The sequence below is a fragment of the Alternaria arborescens genome (assembly GCF_004154835.1).
Source record: "Alternaria arborescens strain FERA 675 chromosome Unknown contig_19, whole genome shotgun sequence".
Taxonomy (NCBI): domain Eukaryota; kingdom Fungi; phylum Ascomycota; class Dothideomycetes; order Pleosporales; family Pleosporaceae; genus Alternaria; species Alternaria arborescens.
The window spans coordinates 93598-118241 of NW_021167874.1; the positions used below are offsets into that span (position 1 = coordinate 93598).

The following is a 24644-nucleotide window of genomic DNA, read 5'->3' on the forward strand; positions in this document are numbered from 1 at the left end:
AATATCCGGTGCCGGCCAGCGGTTCGAAGGATACATAGTATTTACAACGCCAGGTCAGCTTCACAGGACTAGAGATCATGGATAGCAGGCAAATTTTGGTCAGCTTCATTTCGACTGCCGACTTTTGCGTGACACTAGGTCGTCATGGCCTGAACTTGAAGCGCCAGATACGTGTTGGCATTGGTCTGAAGGTCGGTGAGTGTGTTGGTCATGGCCGTGATGACGGTCGGGGAGTGTGTAAGTGCGGCCACAGGACTGGCCCAGTAGAGGAGTTCCTCGGCGACGTACGTCCCGAACGTGCCGCGGATCCTGTCCACCTGCCACGCGAGGTAATCCGGCATGATCTGTTCCCAGGCGTCCTGGAAGTCGTAGGTGATGCCTTGAGTCGCAGCGTAGCGGGTGAGGTCGCCGAACATGGTCGCAATATTGTTGAAGGTCGACGAGAAGGCAGTCACAACAACACTCTCGCCCCTGTAGTTGTGCATGTCGACGATGTCGAGCAGGATCCCGACTCGATCCTTCGCGTTGTAGCCGTTCCAGTTGGAACGCGACACAAAGTCCAGCCCGGCGACCATGTACTCCTTATACACGTTGAAGTCGCGGTCGCAGACCTGCAGGTTCTCGATGAAGCGGTTCCCCAGGCCCGCGTCGGCGGTCCGGCCCAGGAGGCCGGTGAAGAAGTCGTTGATGTTGCCAACCCAATTATGCGTGAACTGCAGGCTCGTGTAGGTGGCGCTCGGCCAGTTCTGCTGGAAGATGCCGTTAGCACCGAAGACCTGGGCGAACGGCACGGCGCCGGCCCGGAGCGCGGTACCCCCAGGCGTCTGCCCGGCCGCCATATACTCGAGCGCGTTGCGGAACTCCTGCTTCTCCAGCACGTGCTCCGTCACCCAGTCCGACGTGGGCGCCAGCGTGCTCAGGCCTGTCAAGCCCACCGCCGCACAGAGACCCTGCTGCGCCACCGTCCATGCCTTACCTGTCGTCCGGATGATGCTCGACGCACCCGGGTACGTCTGCACCCAGATGCTCGACTTCTGGCCCTGGGGACCGCACAACGCCATGGCGACTCGTTCCCGAGCGCCACGTTTGCCCAGATCACGGGTGCCGAGGAGCTCGGATGTCTCCATGTAGGCCAGCTCTTCGCTGGTTGCCCCTCTCGCCAGGAATACCATAGAGGAGTTTGAAGAATCGACGCCCTGGTCTCTTCCTCGGAGGAGCCGGGTGGTATCTATGGTCCCGCATTCTCCGTCGAATTTGTGTTCTTCCTCGAAAACGTTGGGAAGGTTGCTTTCTGCCTCTAGGCCGCTCTCGAGCTGATCGAGATGGCTAGGTCCGTAGCAGAGCTTGACTTCAGGCACTTCCGGCACGGGTGGCTTGTTTGGATCGGAACAGCAGAAGTAGGAGTATGTTCCCGACCGGCAGCCCCAGCCGTCGGTGGCCACGGTCGTCTCCCCGGGCTCACAGCCCGTTTTGCATTCCGTCGAGAAGTCAAAAAAGAGGTTTCCAATGGGCCCCACAAGCAGTTTTTCCCACTGTACCCATGTGGTGCTTCCAGCACGCCTAATACGGAGATGTTGAGTCAGTATGTGGTGACAGAAGAGCCAAAAAGGGGTCGGTCATTTGATTTTGGGAAAACTCACCATTTGCAACCCGTCCATGGGACTGGGTCTTCGCAACATAAACTCTTGAACCCTCCATTATAGGAGCAGCTTTGCTGGCCTCCTTGACCCTGCTTTGCTTTGGTGAGTTCCTTGGGCTTGCTGCTGTCGTCGCCGCAACCGTACGACTGGAACGAGAAGGCGCCTCCTAGCGGACCGAACAGTGAGGGGACAAAGGACTTGAGGGTGCAGATGGGCGCGGCGCCGAACCACTTGCAGGCGTCGATCACGTCGGTCGAGGCCGTCTTGGTGCAACAGAGCGACTTGTGGCCGGTCCAGCAGCCGTCGGTGCTGGCCGAGACCTCGATCTCGTCGTCGCCGCACTGGTTGCTGGGGAGCATGCCGCAGAACTTGGGACTGCCCTTCCACTTGCATGTGGGCGGGTTCTTGGATGGGCAGCAGAAGTTGCGCTTGCCCTCGGTGCAACCGAGCTCGATGCCGAGTGGGTTCTTGTTGCCCGACGACTCAGACACCGGGATCAGCCCGGACGGGCAGTTGGCACCGCACTCGCCCCAGACGCACTGGCTCGGGTCGTTCTTGGCCGTCACCGCGAGCGCCGTCACGGACAAGTCCGTCTTGCCCGCCGCCTTGGCCAGCGCCCGGATCGCCGTGCCTTGGTAGTCGTCGGTGGACGCAGCCCAAACCATGACGCCGCCGAGGCACAGCTCGTTGGCGAAATCCATCTTGGCCTGGAGCGTCTCGTCGTCGTCGTACGAGACCCACTGGTTCGTGTCCCACGTCACCATTTTGACCCCGGCCTTCTCGTCGTGCACCACGTCCGCGCCCGCGTCAACGATCTCCTTAATCTCAGAGAACATCAGGCTGCCGGCCGACGCCGAGCACTTGCCCGGGTTGCCACCCGCTGAGAAGCCGCAGCCGGGCGTCTTACAGGAGGGGTCTGACAGGGTGAAGCTGCGGCCGTAGAAGCCCATGCCCATAACCACCTTTTTAGGGTCGATGTCGTTGCGCCAGAGGAGGTCCATGGCCAGGTCGACCTCGGTCAGGTTAGTGTGCGAGTTAATATACGGCCCCAAATACGGGTTCGTCCCGTCCCAGGTTCCGTGCAGGTCGTAGCTCATGATGTTGAACCAGTCCAGGATAGGCTCCATGTTCTTGATGTCGAAGTGCTGCAGGTACCAAAACGAGGCCGGCAGGGTGATGGTGAGACCCCGGTTTCCCAGCACGCCACGGAGGTTTTTGAGGAAAGTCACGTAATTATCAAAGTCCTCCGGCTTCCCTGAACGCTCTTCGGCCACACTAGCAAGGCGTATACAAATTAGCATCAACACTGAAACGGGACGCAACAGGAGAAAAGATTGAGTCATAACTCACGGGTATTCCCAGTCGATGTCGACTCCGTCGAAACCGTATTTGTCCATAAAGGATAAAAGGGACTCAAAGAAAGCACCCTGGTGGGACTGCGATGCCGCCAGCTCGGAGAAAGTCCGCGCTGTGGGCTGATCAGGATCGTTCATGCTCCATCCTCCAATGGCAATCTGTCAGTAGCAGCTGTTAGCCATCAGGGGCCATTGGATATGCGTATTGGCTACGGATTCTTACCCAAACTTCGAGCCCGGGGTTGTAGTCCTTCAGGCCTGTGAGACGTGGCATGTATCTCTCATCGGAATCCTGCATATTGGCGATCTTGTATGTGGTAGGATCAATGAAGGCAAAAGCGTAGTTCAAATGGGTGTATGCCCCCGACAGCAGGTCCTCCGGGTTGACTGCAATAAATTAAGAGGTCAGTAGGGTACGAAGCCGAAGCATTTTCTGCCTCCTCTTGGAGTACGGTTCTGGCCGGAATCACCGAGGTCACTTACGTCCCTTGCAGCCCTTGCTGGTTGACCAGCCTTCATAGTACCCGATCACTTTGCTGGCGGCGCTGGTGCCGCCCTTACAGCTCGGCTTCTTGACCTTCTTGTCGCCGCAGAAGTCCTCGGTCGTCCCACAGAACCCAAACTCAGAACAGCACACATTGAGCGGGCACTCCCCCCGGGTGCTCCATTGGGAGCCCCATCCCGGGTCGCACTCGCTCTTTGCGTCACAGCCGGACGTGCAGTTCGCGGGGGCGCAGTACGAAGGTCCCATGCCGCATACCTGTATAGGTGTTTAGTAAAGCTTCCATGTTGTAACTTATAAGAACAGGCAGACGACTCACATTGTTCTTACCGCAGCATCCCAGCTTGCAAGGCCTCTCTGGAGAACAGGAATAGTCTTGCTGTCCCTCTACCAAGTAAATCAAGCCGGCCGCTACCAGCAGGATGCAGAGGCAGTGATATAGCAGTCTGCTTGGTCCTGCCATGTTGCTTGTTGTCGACTGAACTAAACAACGAAGTATAGGTATTGAGTCCAAAGTCCCACGGTTCCTTTAAGAGACATGCTCGACTTTCATTAGATTCCGACCGGACCAGCAGGCCGAGTTACTATGTCTTAATCAGCCGATACCTTTTGCCCTATCTCACGGTTCCTGCCGCACATGACGGCTGAGGCTTGTCTTCTCACCTCGCTTGGGTGCGCCTATACATCAGTGTATATTGGCAGGTGCACTGATCAAGGTGTAAATCCGTCCAATAATAAGCTGAGTGGGGGTGTAGCGGAGTATATCGCAATATACCACATTAACTGCCTGCCGCTTCTGGTCTGAGCACCGGAAAGATTGCATAGTAGCGAGATTTGATGATCAGGTGTAGGGTGTGGATGGGGATAATCGTGTGTTTTAGGCCTACCGAGCTAATGTAATGTGGAATGAGACCCATATATACCCTGGCGCCTGCCGTCCTTGGCGTCATGTGACATCAGGCTTGGCCATGTGCGCTGAATAGTCGACAGAGAGCAACGAAAAGATCCGGTCATATCTGCATCTTTGGTTCCATCACGCGCTTAGCTGTTTCATTCCACCTGGCCGACCACTCCTAGCCTTTTAAGCTTGGGTCAGTGAAGTATCTCTGTAAAGGCTGCTCGATATTTCGAAACCTCAGCCAACCTACAACAGAAGGGCCGTTGCGATTTACAATGGACATTCTTTGGTTCTTAGGCGTTCTCGGCATGCTTCTGCCCCAGACGCTGGGAGCCGACCCAAGCGTCAGTTTGATGGTCCTACCACTATTATATCGAGTGCAGACTTGCTAACGAAATGACCCTCAGTTCTTCTTCTTCCTCAATCAAACAGCCACTCTCTTTGATGGTGTGTCGGCGCAATGCAATACGGCACTGTCATCTCCAATTCCGGAATGCCCTCAGGAGCTGCTGACCCTGTTGGGCGGCAGTCAGTTCTACACGGTCCAGAACGAGACCATGATGGACATCCTGTGTCGGAAAGAGTGCCCGCCCGCTTTTGAGACTTACCGCTCCAACGTGGAAGAGGCCTGCGCCAATGACCCCCAGCCAAGGGCGGGGTATCCTTCCACGTACTGGGTAGACGCTGTTTCGTCCGTCCAAGCGCAGATGTGTCTCAAAGACTCTGCCTCTGGCGAATACTGCACAGGTTTGTCACAGCATATCTAAGCTCTCTGATGCCGGTGCGATATGTTGAAAGCTGACCTCCGCCCGCAGAATTCCTTGAGAAGACTCTGGGGGACGCCAGCGACCCGACCGAGCTGCTCGGGGGCTACACCACGGAGCAGCTGTGTTCAGAGTGCATCGTGAACCTCTTCCGCCACCAGCAGTCGACCGCCTACTCCAACTACGACGCCGAGATGGCGCGGGCCTGGGCCGAGATCCAGGGCCGCTGCGGCCTCGACTACCCAACAGCCACGCCGACGCTCAAGACGAACGTGACGAGCCTGGGCAACTACGCGCCCTCGGGCTACGCCACAGCCGCGTGCGTCGGGGGCCGGACTCACGAGGTCACCAGCGGCGAAAACTGCGTTGCCATCTCCAAGGCCAACCATGTATCCACTGGAGCGCTGATCACGATGAACAGCCTCCGCCTGGACTGCACAAATTTGCAGCTTGGACAGGTGCGTCGTTCTTTTTCGACCATGCCTGACGCATGACTTTCTCGTGTTCGGGGTTGTCTCTAACGCAGAAATGCCAACAGAAACTCTGCCTGCCTGCAGCTTGCGATGACTACGTCGTCCAGAGCGGCGATACCTGCATTGGTATTGCGAAGCAGTTCTCCGTCCCATTCCATCAGCTTACCGCTTGGAACCCGAGTACGTCTTTCCCCAGTCTCCGTGCGCACCTGTCTAATGGTTCTGCAATACTGGCAACTTTGGTTTAGTGCTGACAAGATGCCGTGAAACGCAACAGCAATCAACCCGCACTGCACCAACCTCCTCGTCGACCAGAACCTCTGCATCGGGCCCCCTGGCGGGGAGGCCACGTTTACCACCGTTCCCGGCGCCACGGCTACGCAGACGGCCATCTACGCCACCGCTACGGCGGTGAGGCCGACCCCCGTGGCGGAGGGCACCACGACCAAGTGCGGGAAGTACTACCTTGTGCAGCCGGTGAGTGGCACCTGACTTCCGCTCTTTTGCTCCGGGCAAAGACGGTTTCCAACTAGGAGAGGTCCTGGCTTGGCTGTACTGTTGACATGCGAGGCTGAATATGTTTAGGGTGACTATTGCGAGATCGTAGCGCTGAACCAGACTGTTCCTCTCAACTGGTTTCTCGGCATGAACCCTCAAGTGAGTAGTGCATCTTTTCCAGTTAGAGCTTGAGGAGCAAAGTTGTTTACCAGGCCGGACGATGATACAGATCGACAACGCGTGCGGTAACCTTCTCTCGGGCTTCAACTACTGCGTGCAGCCGACGAGCGACTGGAACACGACCGGCACGTCCGAACCCGTCCCAGCCCCAACATCTACGCCTCCCGGCACCATCAGCGAGTGCTACGAGTAAGTTTGCATTTTGCAAAGCCGCATCAGTGCATCGTAATCCTAACTTGTCATCCTAGATGGTATGTTATCCAATCCGGAGACTACTGTGGAAAGGTCCAGGACCAATTCGGCATCACCTTCGCGCAGTTGCAAGCATGGAACCCGGTACGCTGATTTTCATTTTACCGCCACCAATTGTTGTTCAAGAGAGCTGACCTATGAACCTTCTCCACATGCAGGCTCTGGAGGACGACTGCTCCAACCTCCTGCTCGACGTCGCGTACTGCGTGAACGGGGGCGCCATAGCCAGTGGCGCTTTCGCTGCCCGCCTGATCCCGGCGCCCAGCAGCGACAACGACGACACGCGCGTCTCGTCGCTGGCTCCGTTGCAACTCCGAGGCCCGGTCCAGACACAGGCGCCTGCTGCGGGCGACGGATCGGGCGGCGTGCCGGTTGGATGGCCTGGTGTGAACTCGCCTAGGCTGAGAGCGCAGATGGGACTGGGATCGCCTAGGAAATAAGAAGACTGGAAGCGATTTGGCGCTACGTCAGGTCTTCATCGCATAGTGTATGGATCTAAATTCAATTGTCGCGATCGAGTTGAGAATAGAGGGTTCTTGAAGATCTCTGCATTCGATTGCCATCGTCAAAACGGGTATAATAGGTGGTTGTGGGTGATGCAGAGGGTGTTGGAGATCAGGATTGTTGCCGTAGTTGACGATAGAAGCTGCGAGATGCGGCCCGTGCCGTGCGCCAAGCTACGCTAGTGATTAGTTTTGCGCTACGCACCCGAACTATCGTTTGGACTATACATACCCTTCAGTACCTTCAATCGTGGACTGGGGCTTTGACGGCTCTGTCATGTCTCCCCCTGTAGAAACAAGGCACCCGTTCACGCTGTGTATACCAGGCGCGGGAGAGTGCTGTGTCACTAAATTACCTTCCTAAATGAGCTACAGCCCCGGAGACTTTATGTACTAAAAACCCGTTCATACCCCAGGACTCAATTAATCTCGTCTTCGTGCACCCTACCATCTCACTATTCACCTTATTCACCCTGCCTCCAACCTAAAGCTATGTCGAAACCGTCCAGCTTATTTGCCTCGTATACCGACGCCGCCAGCACCTACTGGCCGCCCGGTTGGAACTTCCAGCGGTATGCTCATGCCACGCCCGCGGACAACGCCGCGCTGTCGGACGAGGAGCGCGCTAAGATGCAGGCTGGCTTCCGCGAAGCGCTCGGCGAGGACGGCGTTATGGAGATGGCCCGCGTCGTGTGGCAGGAGCAGCTGCGCCGCATGAAGCTCGAAAAAGAGTCTTCTTCTGCCGCCACCGCGTCGTCATCGTCGTCTGCGCAGAAGCAGCAGCAGCAACGGCCTCCGCCACCTCCCCCCGACTGGCTCAAGACTTGGCGCAAACGGGCGGGCGGCGACGGCGGCGGGGCCTGGGGCTTCGTCGCGTTCTGTACTTCTAGTGCCGTCGCCGCCATGCCGGAGTCGGACGTGGCCAAATTCCACACACGCGTACGGGAGATGGCGGAGATTCCGATCCAGAAGGCGTTGGAGGAGGAAGGCCAGCCGGCCAACGAGATCGCCGAGGCGCGACGTTCGTTCGAGATCCGCTGGGTCGAGGTGGACGACGACGACCAAGCCGTGAAGGGCGAGAAAGGAAAGGGAGAGGCGAGGACAGGAGGAGACTGGGTTGAGAAGGCGCGCGCCAGTTATCGTGGTATGCGTGAGTCTGGCGTCCTCCCGTCGGGTCTCGATCTGCCCGTCTTCCTCTGTGTATCACCCGCCGCCGTGGCCTCGGTGCTGCGGACGTCGCCGGCGGAAGCGAAGGAGGCGCACGAGGGGAAGCCGCGTTGGCGATCCGGTGACGTCCCGTTCCTGCTGGTTGCGGCCGCGGAGACGGAGCAGGGGGTCGTCGAGGAGGACGACGAAGAAGAAGAAGAAACCAAGGGTCGCGGTGGGGAAAGGAGCTGGTTCAAGCCCGTTTTCAAAGCGGCTGCCGAGGTGCTGGTGGATGAGCTCTGGTGGATCGTCGCGGAGCAGATGACGTCGCTGGGCCAGATGACGAGGTTCGTTCGGGGTGCGACGGTGGCTGAGGAGCATGTCACAACGACGGAAGAAGAGAGGCAAGGGGAGGGAGGAGAGGCGGCTGATGTTGGTAGTGGACGGGCCGAGGAGCTGGGCCATGACGACGACGGGCTGGATGACATATGGTGGACAGTTCACATGCCGCCGCGTCAGATGAGGAAGAGGCGGAGGGTATGAGCGAGATCTGGATAGTGAGTCCGAAGAGCAACTTACCTGACTGGAGTGTCAACTCCTGGACATGTCAACATGTGGCCCCCTGCATACCATACACGATCAGCCTGCTGCTACTATCGCATCGAGTCCTCACGAACGATCGCCTTCTAGATGATACTTTCATATTGTCACCCTTCTGACACTCGTGGGTGCCTCTCCAGGCAGCTACTCCACTAATCCTTGGGATTGCAATCTGATCCGCAGTCAAAACTCAAACATCTCGACGTAATCGAAGTCAGAAGATCTGCTTGACCCCTTTTAGATCAGCGATGCAACAGGGGCAAGGTATGCTCTTGCGATGGCGCCTTTCCATTCTCAGGCATGAGCCGCGCCATCTCATAACCAGCTTCCATGGATCCTCTCGAGGCTTTCCCATACACCTTTGGCACCTCACGCAACCCGTGCATCTCGAAGGCTAAGACTAACCTACAAACAAGCGTCCCCGTAAATACAAGACCAATCATCCAAATAGCGCTCCACATTGGGACAAATAGAATCGTCGAGAGAACAATGATACCGTAAATGACATCAGCCCAAATGCAAAGCCTGATCAACCAGTTGAGAATCTGATAGATCGGACCGTTTTGAAGTTTGATTTCATCGGATTCGATGTCTGTCGCGAAGGCACAAGGAGTGAGTTCATTTCGGAAGAGGGAGATAAACGAGGTTTTGTTCCGCGGGCGTGTCGATGCAGCATCGTCTGCCAAAGGAACGCGGCACAAGCGTAGTTGCAAGACGCCAAGAAAGTGTATAGGGATACCAATGAAGGCCCAGAGCAGCGGCGCAAAAGCTTCTAGCGTACCGCCATACTGCCCCATCTGGGTGCTGATCAAGACGACAGCATAGAATGTAAGGCGGTAGAAATGATACACCACATTTCCAGCGGCAACCATAACCGCGAAGTATTCTAGGAGAGAAATTACAACGCTCAACCATGGCCGTCGCGTCCTCAGCCAAGCGGGCCAGAAAGGCGGCGAGTCCTCGGCGAGAAGGGACTCCATGCCCGTAGTCTCGTAGTCCAGAGCTGGGCATGGCGATCCAATCGTTAGAAACAGTGCCAGAATGGGTCTCCGGGTAGCGAGGATGGCGAGGTCGCTGAATTTAGGGCCTATTAGTTGCAGCACCCCAGGAAGTAGGCCAAGCATGACGGCTACAACGCCGAATTCGGACTTTGTTACTTCGTCGGTCTTGGCGAGTATGCCTAGTTGAGTGCCTTGGTTAGCTGGACATGGCGTTACAAGGTCGGGTGCTACGTTGGTTGGCATACAGTCGATGAGCGCAGTGGAGTTAGAGTTGTAAGGAGACTTGTTGAGAGTTCCGTATGCCTCCCAGCATTCTTCCTCTTCTTGAATTATCTTCCATTTCCCAAAGGTGTCAAAATCTACATGCCAGAGGTGGTTGCTGTATGCGCACGCCGACGTCGTAAGTGCAAGGAACAGGAGAACGCGTTGCGGGGGAACAAGAGAGACCATAGTAGCAGAAGAGAATCTGTCAAACAAACGCCACTCTAGCTGCAAAAGAATCTTCCGGAGTAAAGATTAAGAGGATCAAGAGCACTGCTGAGTCGCCTTTATGTGCAAGACCTTACATCTTGAACAACTCGGTGCCATCAGCCGCGTGGGGGCCAACTACTAGCGCCGTGTCGCAGGATGTCGCAAAGTCCTTGGCAATACGTTTTTGGTCCCATAGGCGAGGCGCATCGTATCTCTTTCGGCAGGAAATGGGGGCCAATATTGTAGGCGCTCTAGCATCCGGGTTCTCCATGTTGTAAAAGCCGTCGGACATAAGACTCTAGTGCGGATTTTCTCGTGTCTTCCACGCCATGAGTCTTCGAGATGACGTGAGCAGATCAAAACCAGTTCTCAGTCGCTATAACGTACGACTGTTTAATACACACTCGCCTATGAGTGGGGTGATAGGGCGCGTCTATGCACTTCTATACAAATCCTATGTGTGTGCGGTGGTGGACACTACTAGTATGCTTACGTCTTGGCTACCGGAGCCTGCTATAGAAATAGAAGTCTTGCTGATTTAACCTCGCTCAGCCGCGCTACTCTGTTCTTCAGTGCCCTAAACAACAGATCTATTTCGGCACAGGTAGGTTTTGTTGAGAACAGTGTTCTATCTCTTAAAGGTGCAGCATGTCTCGAAATGAGTCTCTTAGTTTACTGTATAAGCTCAACTCCTGTTGCGGGTGGAACGTATGCTGTATAAGCTTGTGTGGTTGTTTTTGGCTCCGGTGTCTTCGTGTTAGCGTACGACGACCGACACTATTTTTTCTGCAATTTCTATATACACAGATTGCTTACCGAAGCGCGCGAGTTGATGTCTGATGTTGCTTTCTAGATTGGATCTATATTAGTAGAGTTATAATGCGTTTTGTAGAGGTAGTTAGTGCTAGTACGTGCTGTTTCATGGCGTCCTAGCGTGCCGATGTAGGCTTGGTACAATCGCACCAACGTCCAAAACTGCTTGTAAACATTGCTTTGTGCATATTGACATTGCGATATCTCTAGCACGCCAGAAACAAGAATGTGCGTTTCGACCTTGTATTGGGGTAGGCATGAACTCGGTAAGATGTGCAAATGCGAAGAGCAGCAGGCGTAGATTGGTCGATTGTAATGACGAAGACCTCGCACCGTCATGTACTGCCTCAGTACCAAAACCTCGTGTTGCACATCGACTAGCCAAATACCATGATATCAACGATGCTGATTCGTCTTGCCCTACGAACACATTCCGTCCCCTCCTTGTTGCCACCACGTCACCCCTTACTCGCCATCCCCATTCTCTTCTCCCACACCTTGCGCCGCCTGCGCTGCCTGCGCCTGCGCCATCTTCCATTTCTGCGCATTGGCCAACAACTTTGACAATTTCGCAGCGCTCTCGTCGTCCGCAGGGAAGACGTAATCGACATACTCCTCGAAGCTGTCGTCGTCGAGCTTCCTCCTCTTCTTGACCTTTCTTGGCATCTGTCCCTCAATCTTCTTCTTATCCTCCTCGGTACCATGTACATCCTCAAACGCCTTCCAGGCGCTGAGAAGTGCCACACGGTCTTCCTTGAGGTCGCGTTCCTTGAGCTTGCCATGCGCTCTGTCGAAGATGTTGCGCGCACGGGCTTTGGCGGCGTCGCTGATTGTGTCGTCGTCGTCTTCTGCTGTGGTCTCATCTGGAACTCCCAACTCGAATTGCGCATAAGACAGCCACACCTTGACATGGTCCGTCTTCTCCAACAACCTCTCGTACAATGCGCGTGTACGCTCGTATTCACCCTCTCCCTCTTCGAAGTCGATGTATGCTTTCCACAGCACTTCCGGCATATCCATGTCAGTTTGTTCGACTGCTATTTCGAAGATGCTGCGTGCGCGATCGAGATCATCGAGACCGCGCTCTAGGTTGGCAAAGTTGATCCAGGTATGGCAGTTTGAACCGTTCCATTCGATATACTTTGTGTAGAGCTGGCGGCAGCGATTGAACTCGAAGAGCTTCATTTCTAGCTCAATGTAACCCTTGAACAGCTTGTCTTTTGGACACATACCCAAACTCTGACCGAGTAGTTTGCGTGCAGCAGTGAGTTCACCTTGTCGAACCAGGAAATGGGCGAATGCTAACCACACTTTGCCGAATGTGAAGCGTTTGTGGGGGAGCAGGCGTATGCATTCCTGGTAGATTTGGCGTGTTCGTTCGATGTCGTGAGATGCGGTTTCTTCCCAGACAGCGTAGAAGAGCCAGAGATATATGTACCGTCTCCAATGGCGCTTTTCTTGCGTTGGGGGGATTTGAGCAATGGCTCTTTCGTAAACGTCTCTCACTCGGTCGGGGTTACCAGACGTCTCTTCCAGCCTGGCGAAATCAATCCAACTATCATAGTTCTTTGGGTTCTCCTTGATCTGCTCCTCGTAATGCACCCGCCGTTTAGACAGGATAACATCTTCAATACCGTCCCGGTCTCCGAATTGCTTCTCGAACGTCGTAAAGGCCTTGTGTAGATTAACCGATTTCGACCTTGGCATGCGATCAAGGGCGAATTTGTAAATGGCTCGAGCACGTTCCAGCTCTTTCAGTCTCGCCTCGAACTTTGCATATGCCATGAAGAGCTTCTCGTCCATGAACTCATCTCCGAGGGTCGTGACGGCGGTGCCGTAGACGTCGCGTACAAGATCGCTGGTGCCGTTTTCCTCCTCGAACTTGGCCCATTTGATCCAGTTCTTGGGTTCGGGGTGTACAACTGTAAAGCGCTCGAAAATTGCGCGACATCGCTCGAATTCGCCGTGGCGCTTCTCCAGCTTGATGTATGAGCTCCATGCGGCCTCTTCGGGCTCCCATTGCATCCAGCGTTCGAAGACTGAGCGGGCACCGTCAATGTTACCAAGCGTCTCCTCCATGTAGACATACTTGTACCATAGCTTATCGACTCGTGGGAGAATGGTGACGGCGCGATCGAGAAGGTTGCGGGCATGCTGGACGTTGCGATGCTTCATCTCGCTCTCGATGTACCTCAGCCATAATGGGACTGACGTGGAGTCTACCTAGATGGGAGTCAGTCTGTGCCTCGCATGCGGTTGGTACTAGGAATACATACGTCCAAAGCTCTCTCGAAGATGGATCGTGCGCGCCTGAACTCCTTCTGCTCGAGTTCCCAGGAAGCATAGCGCATCCAGTTGTTCATGTTGATGCGATTCCGCCGTACATAGTCCTCGAATTCCTTCCTCTTGCGACCTTGGAACTCATGGAGCTCTTCAATATCCGCAAACCTTTGCGTTGGCGCCTTGAGCTTCTCATCTTGACGGTCGACGGCTTCTCGAAGCAGCTGTTCGGCGGAGATCTGGACAGCCGCTGCGGCCTTGTTCTTGACCCGCGGGGGTCCTCGTGTTGCCTCCATGTTTGGGGCGGGGATGTGATGTTCGAGGGCGTGATGTGGGAAGTAAAGGTATGCGCGCGATGGCGAGAGACGGCGAGGCGCACGTCAGTCGTGGACGTGAGGGCAACCGCGCCTCGGCAGTGTCGTGGTATTAGAGCTCCAACTTGGGTCCTGGACAGAGAAACTGGCAGGCACGTGACGGCGGATGCCTGCGCAAGTCGACTGCAACACGATAGCTAGGCGACAGCGATTCTCGTAAATGCAAAGTTGTTCGGCAATGCGACAAGTTTATTCTCCAAGGTGAGAACGCGACTCCATTAGCGCAGCTTTTACCCGCTGCACGCCAAGCAATTAGCTCTTTCACGTCACTGCCCGTCGCAACTTCTCTTCTCCCACGACACGACTCTCCCCTGCGCGCGTTTCACACTCGACCGGCGGCCAACTCGGGCTACAGGTACGTATAACACTGCGCCATAACGAACCCAACACTCAACCCAAATCTACTAGGAGGGTAACCTCTGGCCGCCGTTGCGACTACCTCGGACCGCACTCCACCATGGCGACTCTCGAACAAGAGCTTCTGGCCGACTTCGCCGATAGCGGCGATGAAGATGTCCAGGACCTTGAGAATGACTTTGCTGAGGGTTCGGGCGACGATGACATGGTGGACGAAGAGGCGCAATACCGGGAGAAGAAGGACAAAGAAGACAAGGGTCCAGCCGACATCCGATCCGCCCAGCAGCTCAAGGCCAACCTAGACCCCGTGTTGAAGCGCATCGAAGAAACACAGGACCAGATGGACATAGTCGAGGGCGAGTCCTTTGAGGAGTCTCCAGAGTACCAACTCCTCACCGAGGCCAACGAGTTCTCCACTCAGATCGACGGCGAAACCGCTACTGTCCACAAGTTCATCCGCGACCACTACTCAGCCTTCTTCCCCCACTTGGAAGATTTGATCAAGAACCCCGTCGTCTACGCAAAAGCATGTCTAGTCATCGGCGGCGGACCCCTCTCAGACATCAAAGACATAAGCCCCAAGCTACGGCAGATTGAGGGAATGGAGCCTGCTCAGGTCATGATTGTCGAAATCGAAGCAACACGCGTCGAAGGAAGGCTGCTCAACGAGACCGAGCTCGACTTGGTATCAAGCGCCTGCCACCTCCTCCTCGAACTCCACGCCGCCAAGTCCAAGATCCTAGGTTTCGTCGAATCCCGCACGGAACTCTTTGCACCGAACCTGACTGCTTTGATTGGAAGTTTGACTGCCGCCCATCTCATCTCCTACTCCGGCGGTATCGCAAACCTAGCCAAAACCCCCGCCTGCAACATCGCGCCTTTGGGCTCAACAAAGGTTTCCGGCGCTACCGTCGGTTTGTCAAATATGGGTTTACGACACGAAGGTTACCTGTATCACAGCGACATCATCCAGAATCAACGCCCGGATCTCCGGAAACAAGCTCTGCGCATTGTATCTGCAAAGGTCATTCTTGCCGCACGCGTGGACGCACATTCCAACTCGCACACCGCCGACATTGGCATGGACCTTCGTAAAGAATGTGAACGCCGTCTCGACAAACTCGTCGAAATGCCAGCCAACCAAAAAGCCGGTGGACGCGCACTCCCTGTACCCGATGAGAAGCCGTCACGTAAGCGCGGTGGAAGACGTGCTAGAAAGGCCAAGGAAGCAACTGCCATGACCGAAATTCGCAAAGCGCAAAACCGCATGACGTTTGGCAAGGAAGAGAAGGAAGTCGGTTACGGTGACTCCGTCAAGGGCATGGGCATGATTGGAGCAACAGATACCGGCCGTCTCCGCGCCCAACAAATCGATCCCAAGACACGCGCCAAACTTAGCAAGAAGAACCCTGGCTGGGGCACAGACACGACGCTCGGCGCTGCATCTTCCCTCAAAGGCTTTGGAGGCAGTGGCACGGCGACTAGTCTTCGCGCACAGGGATTGAGGACGGGAGGTGTGGGATTGGGCGGGAGTGGAACGGGGTCTATCGCTTTTACGCCTGTGCAAGGGCTTGAGCTTATCGACCCGAGGGCCAAGGAGGAGGCGGCGAGGAAGAGAAAAGCAGATGAAGATAGGTGGTTCAAAGGGGGTAGTTTTACGCAGCTTAATGGTGGTGGCAAGACGGATGCGGGCGGTTTCAAGGTCCCTGCGCTGCCTAATAAGAAACCGAGGACGGATGCTTAGGCAGCGAAACGTGAAGGAGAATAGCGGATTGCATGTATGGCGTTCTTTGTTGCTGGTGTTCCGACCTCGTGTGCGTGTGCATTTGACGGCGTTTTGATTTTGGGGGGGAACGGGAAGGCGGAGATCCCTTTGAGGGTTAGGAAAAGGGTTTTCGGATAGTGTAGCTCGAGTAAGATTATAGTTCATTAAAGTCGTAAAAACGTTGCTTTGTATCGTCCCTTCTACGTGTAGCAGTAAACCCTATGTAGTAGTGTAACGGGTGGTGATTCTAATATGATAAAGTTAACTACCTCCATGTTAACCCATCGTGCCATCATACTGAACTGGCAGACTTCGATATTATTATCGCAACAACTGCCACATAGCAGCACTGACGAAATCGTCCAAGTCATGCATCTTTCTCAAAGACTGCGAATCCTTCGGTCTCCCCCTGCTTATATTATCCAAGACAGGTTTTACAGCCGATATCGAGCCATCGAGCTTCTTTGAAGGCGAAGGAGTGATAAGTTGGGTCGAGCACGCGGTAAGGGCTGTGGCGCAGGTTGATCGGCCGTGGAGCGTCGGGATAGTCCTTCATCTAGCTTACAGTGGTTGCCTAGAGCTCGGAAGATATCTCCAGAGCTCTTACGTCGTGTGCTGCTGCGGTCTGGAATTGGCAAACTGTCTGACATTGCTCGAGCGAGCGATGTGATCACGTGCTCTTCGTGCTCTACCTGCTGCGGCTCAAAACTACCTGGATCACTATCTACACCGTGATTGATGACAAGCATGTCGCACCGAATGAGGTTGAGCAAGGTCTGAAAGAAACTTTTGGTTGGTGTATGGCGTTCCAATGACTGTATCGAGTACAGATCTTCGATTTTCTGTATTGACATTTAACAATGAACATGGGATAACGGCAGCAGAAAGTCGCTTACCTTCAATATAGCAGGCTTGACCTCTGCTTTCGGAGCGTGACCCACATTGCGTATTACGAAAAACGTGTCGGATGGGATTCCGGCCATGTACCGATCTGTGTCCAGTCGATGCCTATTGAACTCAGCGAGAGCTTTCTGGCCGCCAAAATACCATGTGGCAAATTCAAGAAAGATGCAACCAAGTGCCCAAATGTCACATGCTATGCTGTGTGTCTTGTCAAGTTCGTATTCTGGAGAGCGATATGTCGGCGAGTTTGGTACAATACCCCGCTTCGAATGCTCAGTACTGAATTGAGTGGTTCCAAAATCTGCGATCTTCAGTATGCCATAACTGCCGATAGACCGCGGATCTGGGAACCATATAATGTTCTCGGGCTTGAGATCTCCGTGGCGGCCAAAGAAACGGCGCTCAAATGGATCTTTTTCCGCTGCGCTGGAAGGAGACGTTGGCGTGGAAACCTTTTCTAACTTCGAAGCAGACGCTATTAGACTTCCAGAAAGGGTATTGTAATGATGAATCCTGTTCAAGGCTTCTGTAAGCCCATGACATTGCTTCGCCATCCATGCTGCTCTCATAGCATTCTTGTCTGGTGTGGGATTCCGTTTCCAGTAATCGAATAGATCGCAGTCGGCCCATGGAAAGACCAGATGATAGATACCCCTCTGTTCGTATGCCGCAAGCAAGTTGATGAGGTGCTCATGCGCGTGTGCACTTTTGTTCAGCTTCGCGAGCACCTTGAATTCTTGGGTAAATGCATTGGCATCTGAGTCTTTCAACATCTTGATAGCAAAAACATTGCGGCTCTTCCTATCTTTGTTCTACTGCAAGAGTTAGTCTCGGTTTTATCTAATCAGGCTCACATACATGCCACTTCTTTGTTCCAGTTCCACGGATGATGGTCAGGATGAATTTTCGTCCTATAGATCTTGCCGTAAGCGCCTTTCCGTCCAGTCGGGTGGTATTCGCGATAGGGTAAGATTGTCTCGCGATCTAGATGATAAAATGGAACGTAATTGCCCTCGGCCTCGTCGAACACATGAGCGATGACGCTCCATTGCTGTTGGAGGAATGATCGAGTATCACCCTCGTCCGTGAATGGAGCACAGCAGATGTCTGGTTGCCTCCTACTTCGCAACCCTACTCGATGGACACCTTCAACCGCAACTGTGGCCTCGTCGAACGGCAGGTATGCATCACTCACACCTGTAGTGACGAAGGTTTCTATTGCATTCGGCGTCTTCGTAAGGTACAACACTGCAAGTATCTTCTGGTATTTATCTGGTTCGGCGCCCTTGGGAATGGCCGCCTTGTGCCTTGAGAGCTCCAGTAGCACGGCTGATCTGCCTAGAACCTTTCCTATGCTGGAGCTGGGAAGGAATTGCACATGGTAATCGATGGACCTGTGCTTTTGTGCGACACTCTTAAGCTTCCAGCTGATCCTCTGGGAGGTCACATCGTCGACACATTTTCGAATAAGTCCATAAGGCGTCTCGCTAATCTCATCACCGTAGGTTATGTGAACGACTTTCTCGACGTCTCCGTAGCTGGTGGGTACCTGGGCACCGTTGAAGCTGGTCGAAGTGTAGAACTCGCTTGTGGGTCGCAATCTTGCTTGTTGATCTATTCGTCAAGTTAGTGGACAAGGCTGAGGCGATCAGCAGATCATGGGACTGTGAGCAGGTTGCGTACTTAGATGGCTGGCCCAACTGAACGTGGTACTACGTGCGAAAGCTCGTTGGTTCGCATCATTGCCTGATTGACCTGTACCTACAAATCCATCACTTGAGGGATACGACGATCGTTCATGCCTGATCTGCGCTGAATGGACCTGAACACGAGCCATATCTTCGGGCTAGAGTCAATGGGACAGAGCGACCGGTAAGCCTCAGGCTGAAAGCTTTTTGGCGAACGGACTGAGGCATCTTCATATGTAGCTGGGCCTTGCAAGTTCGTTGGTCACCACCAATATGCGATGAGATCATGGGGGGGCTGAGATACTCTAGGGTGAAGGACGAGGGCGCCTGGTGCAAGGCTGTGACAAGAGACGCGGTTCGATCTCTATGGTGGCGCTGAATCATCTCTGGCATAGCCCAAATGCGTGAGACTCTCACAGGTCAAGGCCGCGTGAGAAATGAGCTGACCGAGGACTTCGTTCGCTTGTTGGATCAGCAGCCGAGCTGAGTGCAGGTGATTTGACTAGATTGCGCCTCAGCCTTTCTCAGCCCCGGGTGATGGTGTGCAAAACTCCAGGATGATTGGACGAAGAGGTAAGTGGCGTTTTTAGGATTCTACGTCACAATGCAAATTTTCTGGCTGTGTTCAGCTGCCTTTGTTGATTATCTGCGCTTTAATTCTCCTTCCACACATCGCAGTCCAGCATAACCGTTCAATTCTCCCGAAAACCACGAGGCCGTCAAAGATGCCTTTCTTGAACGCATTGCTGCAACGACATCAGCGTATTTCCTGTTCTGCACAAAGGTCTAGGCATCCTCAGAGGAAACGAGACATCTTTCATCTGCGTGCCTCCACTCGCGACGTTCATCAGGATATTTGTGTGGTAAATGTCGACCCGGAAAAGCTGATGGAAAAGTTGACAGAACGGTATGGGACGGCATTTGAGGTTCATGTACGACTTGTGCAATCAGTAAAGGGCTGATATCGGCTGACAAAAGATCTGCAGATGATCCACAATGTGTACAGTATTCGAGCATCAGGAAGCTTTTCACAAGTACGTGCGCTTAACGTCTTCCAGAATTTACCTGTCCTTTTACTGATCTTGGGCGTATAGGAGGATTTGGACGATCTCGGACGAGGGAGAAGTTCGTCAGAAGGTGCATGAGGGTGCTGCAACGTTTGTTTTTCGGCTCCAACGATCAGCGTACTCGCCCCCACATTTCCGCTGGCCCCAGCGCGGTTCCCTGCGGATCCTGCCGCTTCGGGTACAAAGCGCTAGCTCAATTCAACACTCATCCACCGTTCCCAGACCGAATCTGACGTGCCATCATCGCAACCCGCTTCTTTTGTATTCGTGGTCTGACTACAGTGTATCTAGAGTGCAGATTCATTATGCCCATCTGTGCAACCGCGTAGCCTGGAAGTAGTCGGCCTGCCGCGGTCACAACTGAAGGCTGGTAGCGGCCCCTCACGCGCAGACGTGCAGCTCATGCAGGGAAGTATTAACTTCTGTATTGGATGCGTCTGGAACCCTGTTGCTAGGACCAGCCCTCTAGTATCGATGGCTATGCCTGTTCAACGCGCTGCCTGAGGTCCTTCTCGGTTCGCTAAGCGCTGTCTAGCGAGGCTGAAACTATGGCTTGGAGTAAGAGCTACCCAGCAGCTCAGCTGAGGGGCCAAAGATGCTTCAAGGCTGAGTAGAGGAGGACCACGTAGTCGTGTTGGCTTGCATTGCTGAAGTACATAACTTGATTGTGGCCGCTCAGCCTATACTGCTAATTCTTACACCACAGAATCAATCAAGTCATCTGCTATCCAGCTTCGAGAATGCCGCCCGACCCACAAGTTAGGTACAATATGGTCGAAGACGATCCTGATAGCTCGTCCGACGAAAACGGGCCTCCAACCTCTGAGGATGCCAGTTTAGACTCAGACAGCGATACGAATTATCCAAACACTGTTGACAGCAGATGGGCTGTATGGATCAATGCGGAGTTGCGTAAGAAATCGAAGCTAAGCGCATTCAACAAAACCGCTCATGAGTTTGTACCTAACGGCATTGTCGATGAACTAATCACGGAGAAGGCGATTCGCGGTTGTCTGAAAGCGAGGAAAGGAGAGCATATAGCACTGGTCGACTTCATCTTGACACACGCGAAAACCGCATTCGCCATAGCTACTTTCGCAAGACTCAACTCTCACAGAGTCATGAACTGGTTCCTGAAACACGAGTTTAGCGATGAGGACCTACCTGTTAAGGAGCAGACCGGACCATGGACTCAGAGCTGGCGGGTCGACTTCTATGATGCGCAGTGGAGATTCTGTGCACCGGTTCTTAATCTCAGCAAGCACATTCACGACTTCGAAGAGGCTCTGATCCTTCCGGTTGTGTCTATGTCTCCTGTGGGAGGTCAAGGCGCTTTCGGCATGGTCTCACAGTACGAGATACATGGTAATCACATAGTCCCCGTAAGTCCTCTTGCTGAGTTGCTGACTGCAGTTGCTGACATTGAATAGAAACCAGCAAATACTGAACAGTTTGCTGTGAAGGAAATCATAGAGCAAGCGGACAGCCAGGATGTTGCTGAACATTGGGAGAAGGAAGTCAAAGCTCTCCGAATGATGAATGAGCTGAACCAAGAACACATCGTTAGATTCATTACAGCGTTTCGTCGTCTCAGAAGAAGTGGAGTTGAGGAGCATTATGTCATGTTCGAGTGGGCTAACGGCGGTAATCTGCGAAACCTATGGGAAAGAGTTCGGTTCCCGGACTTGGAAGGCTCACTGGTGAAAGACACCATTAAACAGATATTGGGCCTGGCTTCTGCGCTTCAAGCAGCACACAACCTTAACAAAACAGAAGCTTCCTACCGTCATGGTGATCTTAAACCAGAGAACATTCTCATATTTAAGACTGGCGAAGAGACTCTGGGAACACTCAAGATCGGTGACTGGGGTGAAGCAAAGTACCATGGGGAAAATCAAGTCACGGAAATGCGTTCGAAGAAAACCACGGCGCGCTTTGGTACTCGCCGCTACGAAGCCCCCGAAGTAGTGACAGGTATCAAGGTTAAACGAGAGAATCAGCCCGAGAAGCGTCGGTCACGACTTTACGATATTTGGGCAATGGGCTGTATTACTCTAGAGTTTATCGTCTGGTTGTTGTACGGACTGGATGGCCTCAACAAGTTCAACCAAGACGTCGACGGTGACACTTTCTATCAAACCAGCATCGAGAACGGCATCAAAGTGGCTCGACTCCATGACGCCGTTGTTCGCTGGATGGATCACATGGCAAATGAGCCCGCTTGTGAACTTGGTAGTACTGCCATTGGGGACCTCCTAGATATCGTCAGAAGCTCTCTATTGGTTGTCAAGTTGCCGAGTCGTGGTGGTCTTTCCTTCATGACTGCTATCAATGAGGCCGATGAGACTGCGGAAGCAGATCGACCTCGTGCGGATTCGCTAATCGACCATGATGCGGGGCGACCCGCTCGATCAGATCAGATCTCTGAAATGGACTCGCTCGCGGTGTTAGACACGCGTCCACCCGGCGTAGTTCCAGCGTTCGTGGTAACGGGAGCCGAAGGAGATACCGAAGACTCTATACAGGATATCCAGCCTGTACAACCTCTGCCCGGGCTCTCCGGGCCTGCAAGATGTCTTGCTTCCACTTTCAGTGATAAAGTAGATCAGATCTGGTGCGAAGACGATATTGTGGGATACTGGGACACACATACGCACCATTTACGCGTGCCAGTGGGTCTCGCCAGCTCCTCTACTCTTCAGGTGGTGGACAATCGCAACGGAGCAGCAAGCGAAGACCAAGCTGTAAGTCGACTCAATCTCAACACTCCGTGCGGAATGCAGCTAACATTGTTGTGACCCAAAGCAGAACTACGACCCCTCTGAGCTCGATGAGCACGATTGGAAACTTCGTCTGGACAACTCGGTCGCATCGAGCTTCCTGTCTGGCCTGCGTGAGAATGGCAAGCTCGAGATCCATCAGCTTCACAGTTCCACTAAGCTGTGCGATCGATGCAAAGAGTTTCGCACTCGATTTGGCCCAACTTTCGACATAACCTATAATCCTGACAAGCTTCACGAGAATACCGATGCTGGAACGTGTGACATGTGTACACTGCTCTGGCATGTTTGCAAGGATACCGGTAGCAAAAGGATGCAAGCCATACGGCTCGATCGTAAAGCCGCTTTCCTGGAATTGGAGCATAACCACAAGCTCGTGCTCTCTGTCGTTCGCGACCCAGCAGTGAATATGCCAGGATCCAGTGATTTCCAGACCGGATTTGTCGAGCTCCCAGAAGCGGGGGGGATCACACACCTTGAAGTCGTCAGATCTTGGTTGGACAATTGCGACACCAACGAGGAGCATAAATGCAAGCCCCATGTACGAAATAACGGTGTTAATGGAAGCTGTTCCGTACGTATGCCCACCAGGCTGATTGATGTTGGTGTTGAGGGGGATCCTAAAGTGTACCTGCGGAAGACTGAGGGTCACGATGACGTGCAGTGGATTGCCTTGTCGCATAAGTGGGGTCAGAACAATTACTCCACCACAAAGGACAACGTCCAGTCACATTCCACAGGTCTGGACTACGACACCTTACCTGCCACCTTTAAGGATGCGGTGAGAGTCACCCGAGCCCTGAACCACCGGTATCTCTGGATCGACTCGTTGTGTATCATTCAGGGCGATGATGGTGACTTCGAGACAGAAGCCAAGCGTATGGAGGACGTGTATAGCGGTGCATACTGCGTCATTGCGGCGACCCGTGCTGCTGATCATTACGCTGGCTTTCTCGGTCCGCGGAAGCCTCGCAAGTACGTCGGCTTGGTCAAGGACGGCAAGAATGAGACGCCGTACTACATCTGCGAGAACATTGATGACTTCCAGTCCCACGTACTCGACGGTGATCTAAACGGTCGCGGGTGGGTTCTCCAAGAGCACGCTCTCGCGCGGCGCACGATCTTCTTCACCGAATATCAAACCTACTTCGAGTGCAGTATTGGTGTACGATGCGAGACATCAACAAAACTGGAGAAGTAAGTCCGCCTATGACTTTCACGTCAACAAGGTTACTAACGTTGCCGGTCAGCTCCCATGCAGCATTCCTGGGTGACGCCGACTTTCCCAACGTTCTCTACAGAGCCTCTCAAGCTGATAAGATCGTTCGGATCCAAGAGCTGTACAAGAAATATTCCAAGTTGGGACTCTCCAAGTCATGGGATCGACCTGTTGCTATTGATGGCCTGCAGTCACGATTGCTACGCACTTTGCGTGTCGTTGGTGATTTCGGCATTCTGGAAGGTGCAACTCGAGGTTTGCTCCGCCGGACTTTGCTGTGGCGACGGCATACCGACACAACCACGATGTCGCGCATCGACTTTGCTAAGGCTCCAACGAAGACGAAGTTGCATATACCTTCTTGGTCCTGGATGGCTTACACCGGAAGCATCGACTATGTCACTATCGACTGGGGTGCCTACACATGGGAAAACATTCAGTCGCCGTGGTCGCAAGATCACAACCGCTTCAATGTCGATCCTGAAACTGCGAAGATGACAATAGTCGCGACGGCTAGTCAGTATGATCTTGGCGCAGCAACTCAAGCAGAGATCGACCTCATCTTCGACAGCCCCGAAAAGGCCTTACCGTCTCTGTCACTTTGTGTAGTGCTGGGTAAGGCAAAGAACAGCGCGGTGGCAAAGGATCAAAAGAATTGTCTGCTGATTGTGAAGCCAATTACACGTTCAGACGGAAGCACTGTGTACGAGCGGATTGGTACAGGCTTTCTCCCTGGCAAGTGCATATCTCCGAAGACGGACATTATAAAGATCTGCTGAAGCAGGCATAAAACAACCCGTCGAATGTCTCGTTGCGCTCAAACTGAATATAGTATGAACCAAGCTAGTTGAAATTGGATTTCATGTACTCATTTAGTCTTGCGTTGAGCGCTGCTTGATGAGACTCTGACAGGCTTCAACATTCGGATCGCGTGCTTTGCTTTTTGCTACAATGTAGAAAATGCAGCAAAAGCGAAGTGCATTGCATAGTCTTATGCTGTGATGTTCTGTTCCGTTTGTGTCCACCTCTTAGAAGAGAGGTTGTCTTGCTCTTGCAGGCTACGAATTTCCTAACGCAGCACGAGAACAGCTATCAGCCTGGCACAAGACTCTGCT

General features: G+C 53.7%; 9 protein-coding genes across 9 annotated transcripts; 4 read left to right on the top strand and 5 right to left on the bottom strand.

The window, feature by feature from the left end:
• Positions 1-134: 134 nt before the first annotated feature.
• Positions 135-3960, bottom strand: AA0111_g7938 (hypothetical protein; the record flags this gene model as incomplete). The annotated part of the gene is made up of 6 exons (XM_028654330.1): positions 135-1560; positions 1641-2915; positions 2991-3154; positions 3219-3382; positions 3479-3755; positions 3817-3960. 6 exons carry the CDS (start codon positions 3958-3960, stop codon positions 135-137), a joined length of 3450 nt encoding a protein of 1149 aa, XP_028504363.1.
• A 710-nt stretch (positions 3961-4670) lies between these two features.
• On the top strand, positions 4671-7002 carry AA0111_g7939 (hypothetical protein; the record flags this gene model as incomplete). Its single annotated transcript, XM_028654331.1, has 9 exons — positions 4671-4739; positions 4803-5142; positions 5211-5617; positions 5698-5812; positions 5910-6109; positions 6218-6289; positions 6360-6499; positions 6559-6646; positions 6721-7002. 9 exons carry the CDS (start codon positions 4671-4673, stop codon positions 7000-7002), a joined length of 1713 nt encoding a protein of 570 aa, XP_028504362.1.
• A 555-nt stretch (positions 7003-7557) lies between these two features.
• AA0111_g7940 (hypothetical protein) lies at positions 7558-8754 on the top strand (the record flags this gene model as incomplete). The annotated part of the gene is made up of 1 exon (XM_028654333.1): positions 7558-8754. One exon carries the CDS (start codon positions 7558-7560, stop codon positions 8752-8754), a length of 1197 nt encoding a protein of 398 aa, XP_028504294.1.
• Positions 8755-9053: 299 nt separating this feature from the next.
• On the bottom strand, positions 9054-10262 carry AA0111_g7941 (hypothetical protein; the record flags this gene model as incomplete). Its single annotated transcript, XM_028654334.1, has 1 exon — positions 9054-10262. One exon carries the CDS (start codon positions 10260-10262, stop codon positions 9054-9056), a length of 1209 nt encoding a protein of 402 aa, XP_028504295.1.
• A 112-nt stretch (positions 10263-10374) lies between these two features.
• On the bottom strand, positions 10375-10554 carry AA0111_g7942 (hypothetical protein; the record flags this gene model as incomplete). Its single annotated transcript, XM_028654335.1, has 1 exon — positions 10375-10554. One exon carries the CDS (start codon positions 10552-10554, stop codon positions 10375-10377), a length of 180 nt encoding a protein of 59 aa, XP_028504292.1.
• A 1007-nt stretch (positions 10555-11561) lies between these two features.
• Positions 11562-13672, bottom strand: AA0111_g7943 (Pre-mRNA-splicing factor; the record flags this gene model as incomplete). Its single annotated transcript, XM_028654336.1, has 2 exons — positions 11562-13319; positions 13373-13672. The coding sequence occupies 2 exons, from the start codon at positions 13670-13672 to the stop codon at positions 11562-11564; spliced, it is 2058 nt and encodes a 685-aa protein (XP_028504293.1).
• Positions 13673-14207: 535 nt separating this feature from the next.
• Positions 14208-15851, top strand: AA0111_g7944 (hypothetical protein; the record flags this gene model as incomplete). Its single annotated transcript, XM_028654337.1, has 1 exon — positions 14208-15851. One exon carries the CDS (start codon positions 14208-14210, stop codon positions 15849-15851), a length of 1644 nt encoding a protein of 547 aa, XP_028504290.1.
• A 342-nt stretch (positions 15852-16193) lies between these two features.
• On the bottom strand, positions 16194-18612 carry AA0111_g7945 (hypothetical protein; the record flags this gene model as incomplete). Its single annotated transcript, XM_028654338.1, has 5 exons — positions 16194-16381; positions 16438-16714; positions 16769-17580; positions 17634-18389; positions 18459-18612. 5 exons carry the CDS (start codon positions 18610-18612, stop codon positions 16194-16196), a joined length of 2187 nt encoding a protein of 728 aa, XP_028504291.1.
• Positions 18613-20300: 1688 nt separating this feature from the next.
• Positions 20301-24308, top strand: AA0111_g7946 (hypothetical protein; the record flags this gene model as incomplete). The annotated part of the gene is made up of 4 exons (XM_028654339.1): positions 20301-20912; positions 20961-22274; positions 22339-23507; positions 23561-24308. 4 exons carry the CDS (start codon positions 20301-20303, stop codon positions 24306-24308), a joined length of 3843 nt encoding a protein of 1280 aa, XP_028504288.1.
• Positions 24309-24644: the final 336 nt, after the last annotated feature.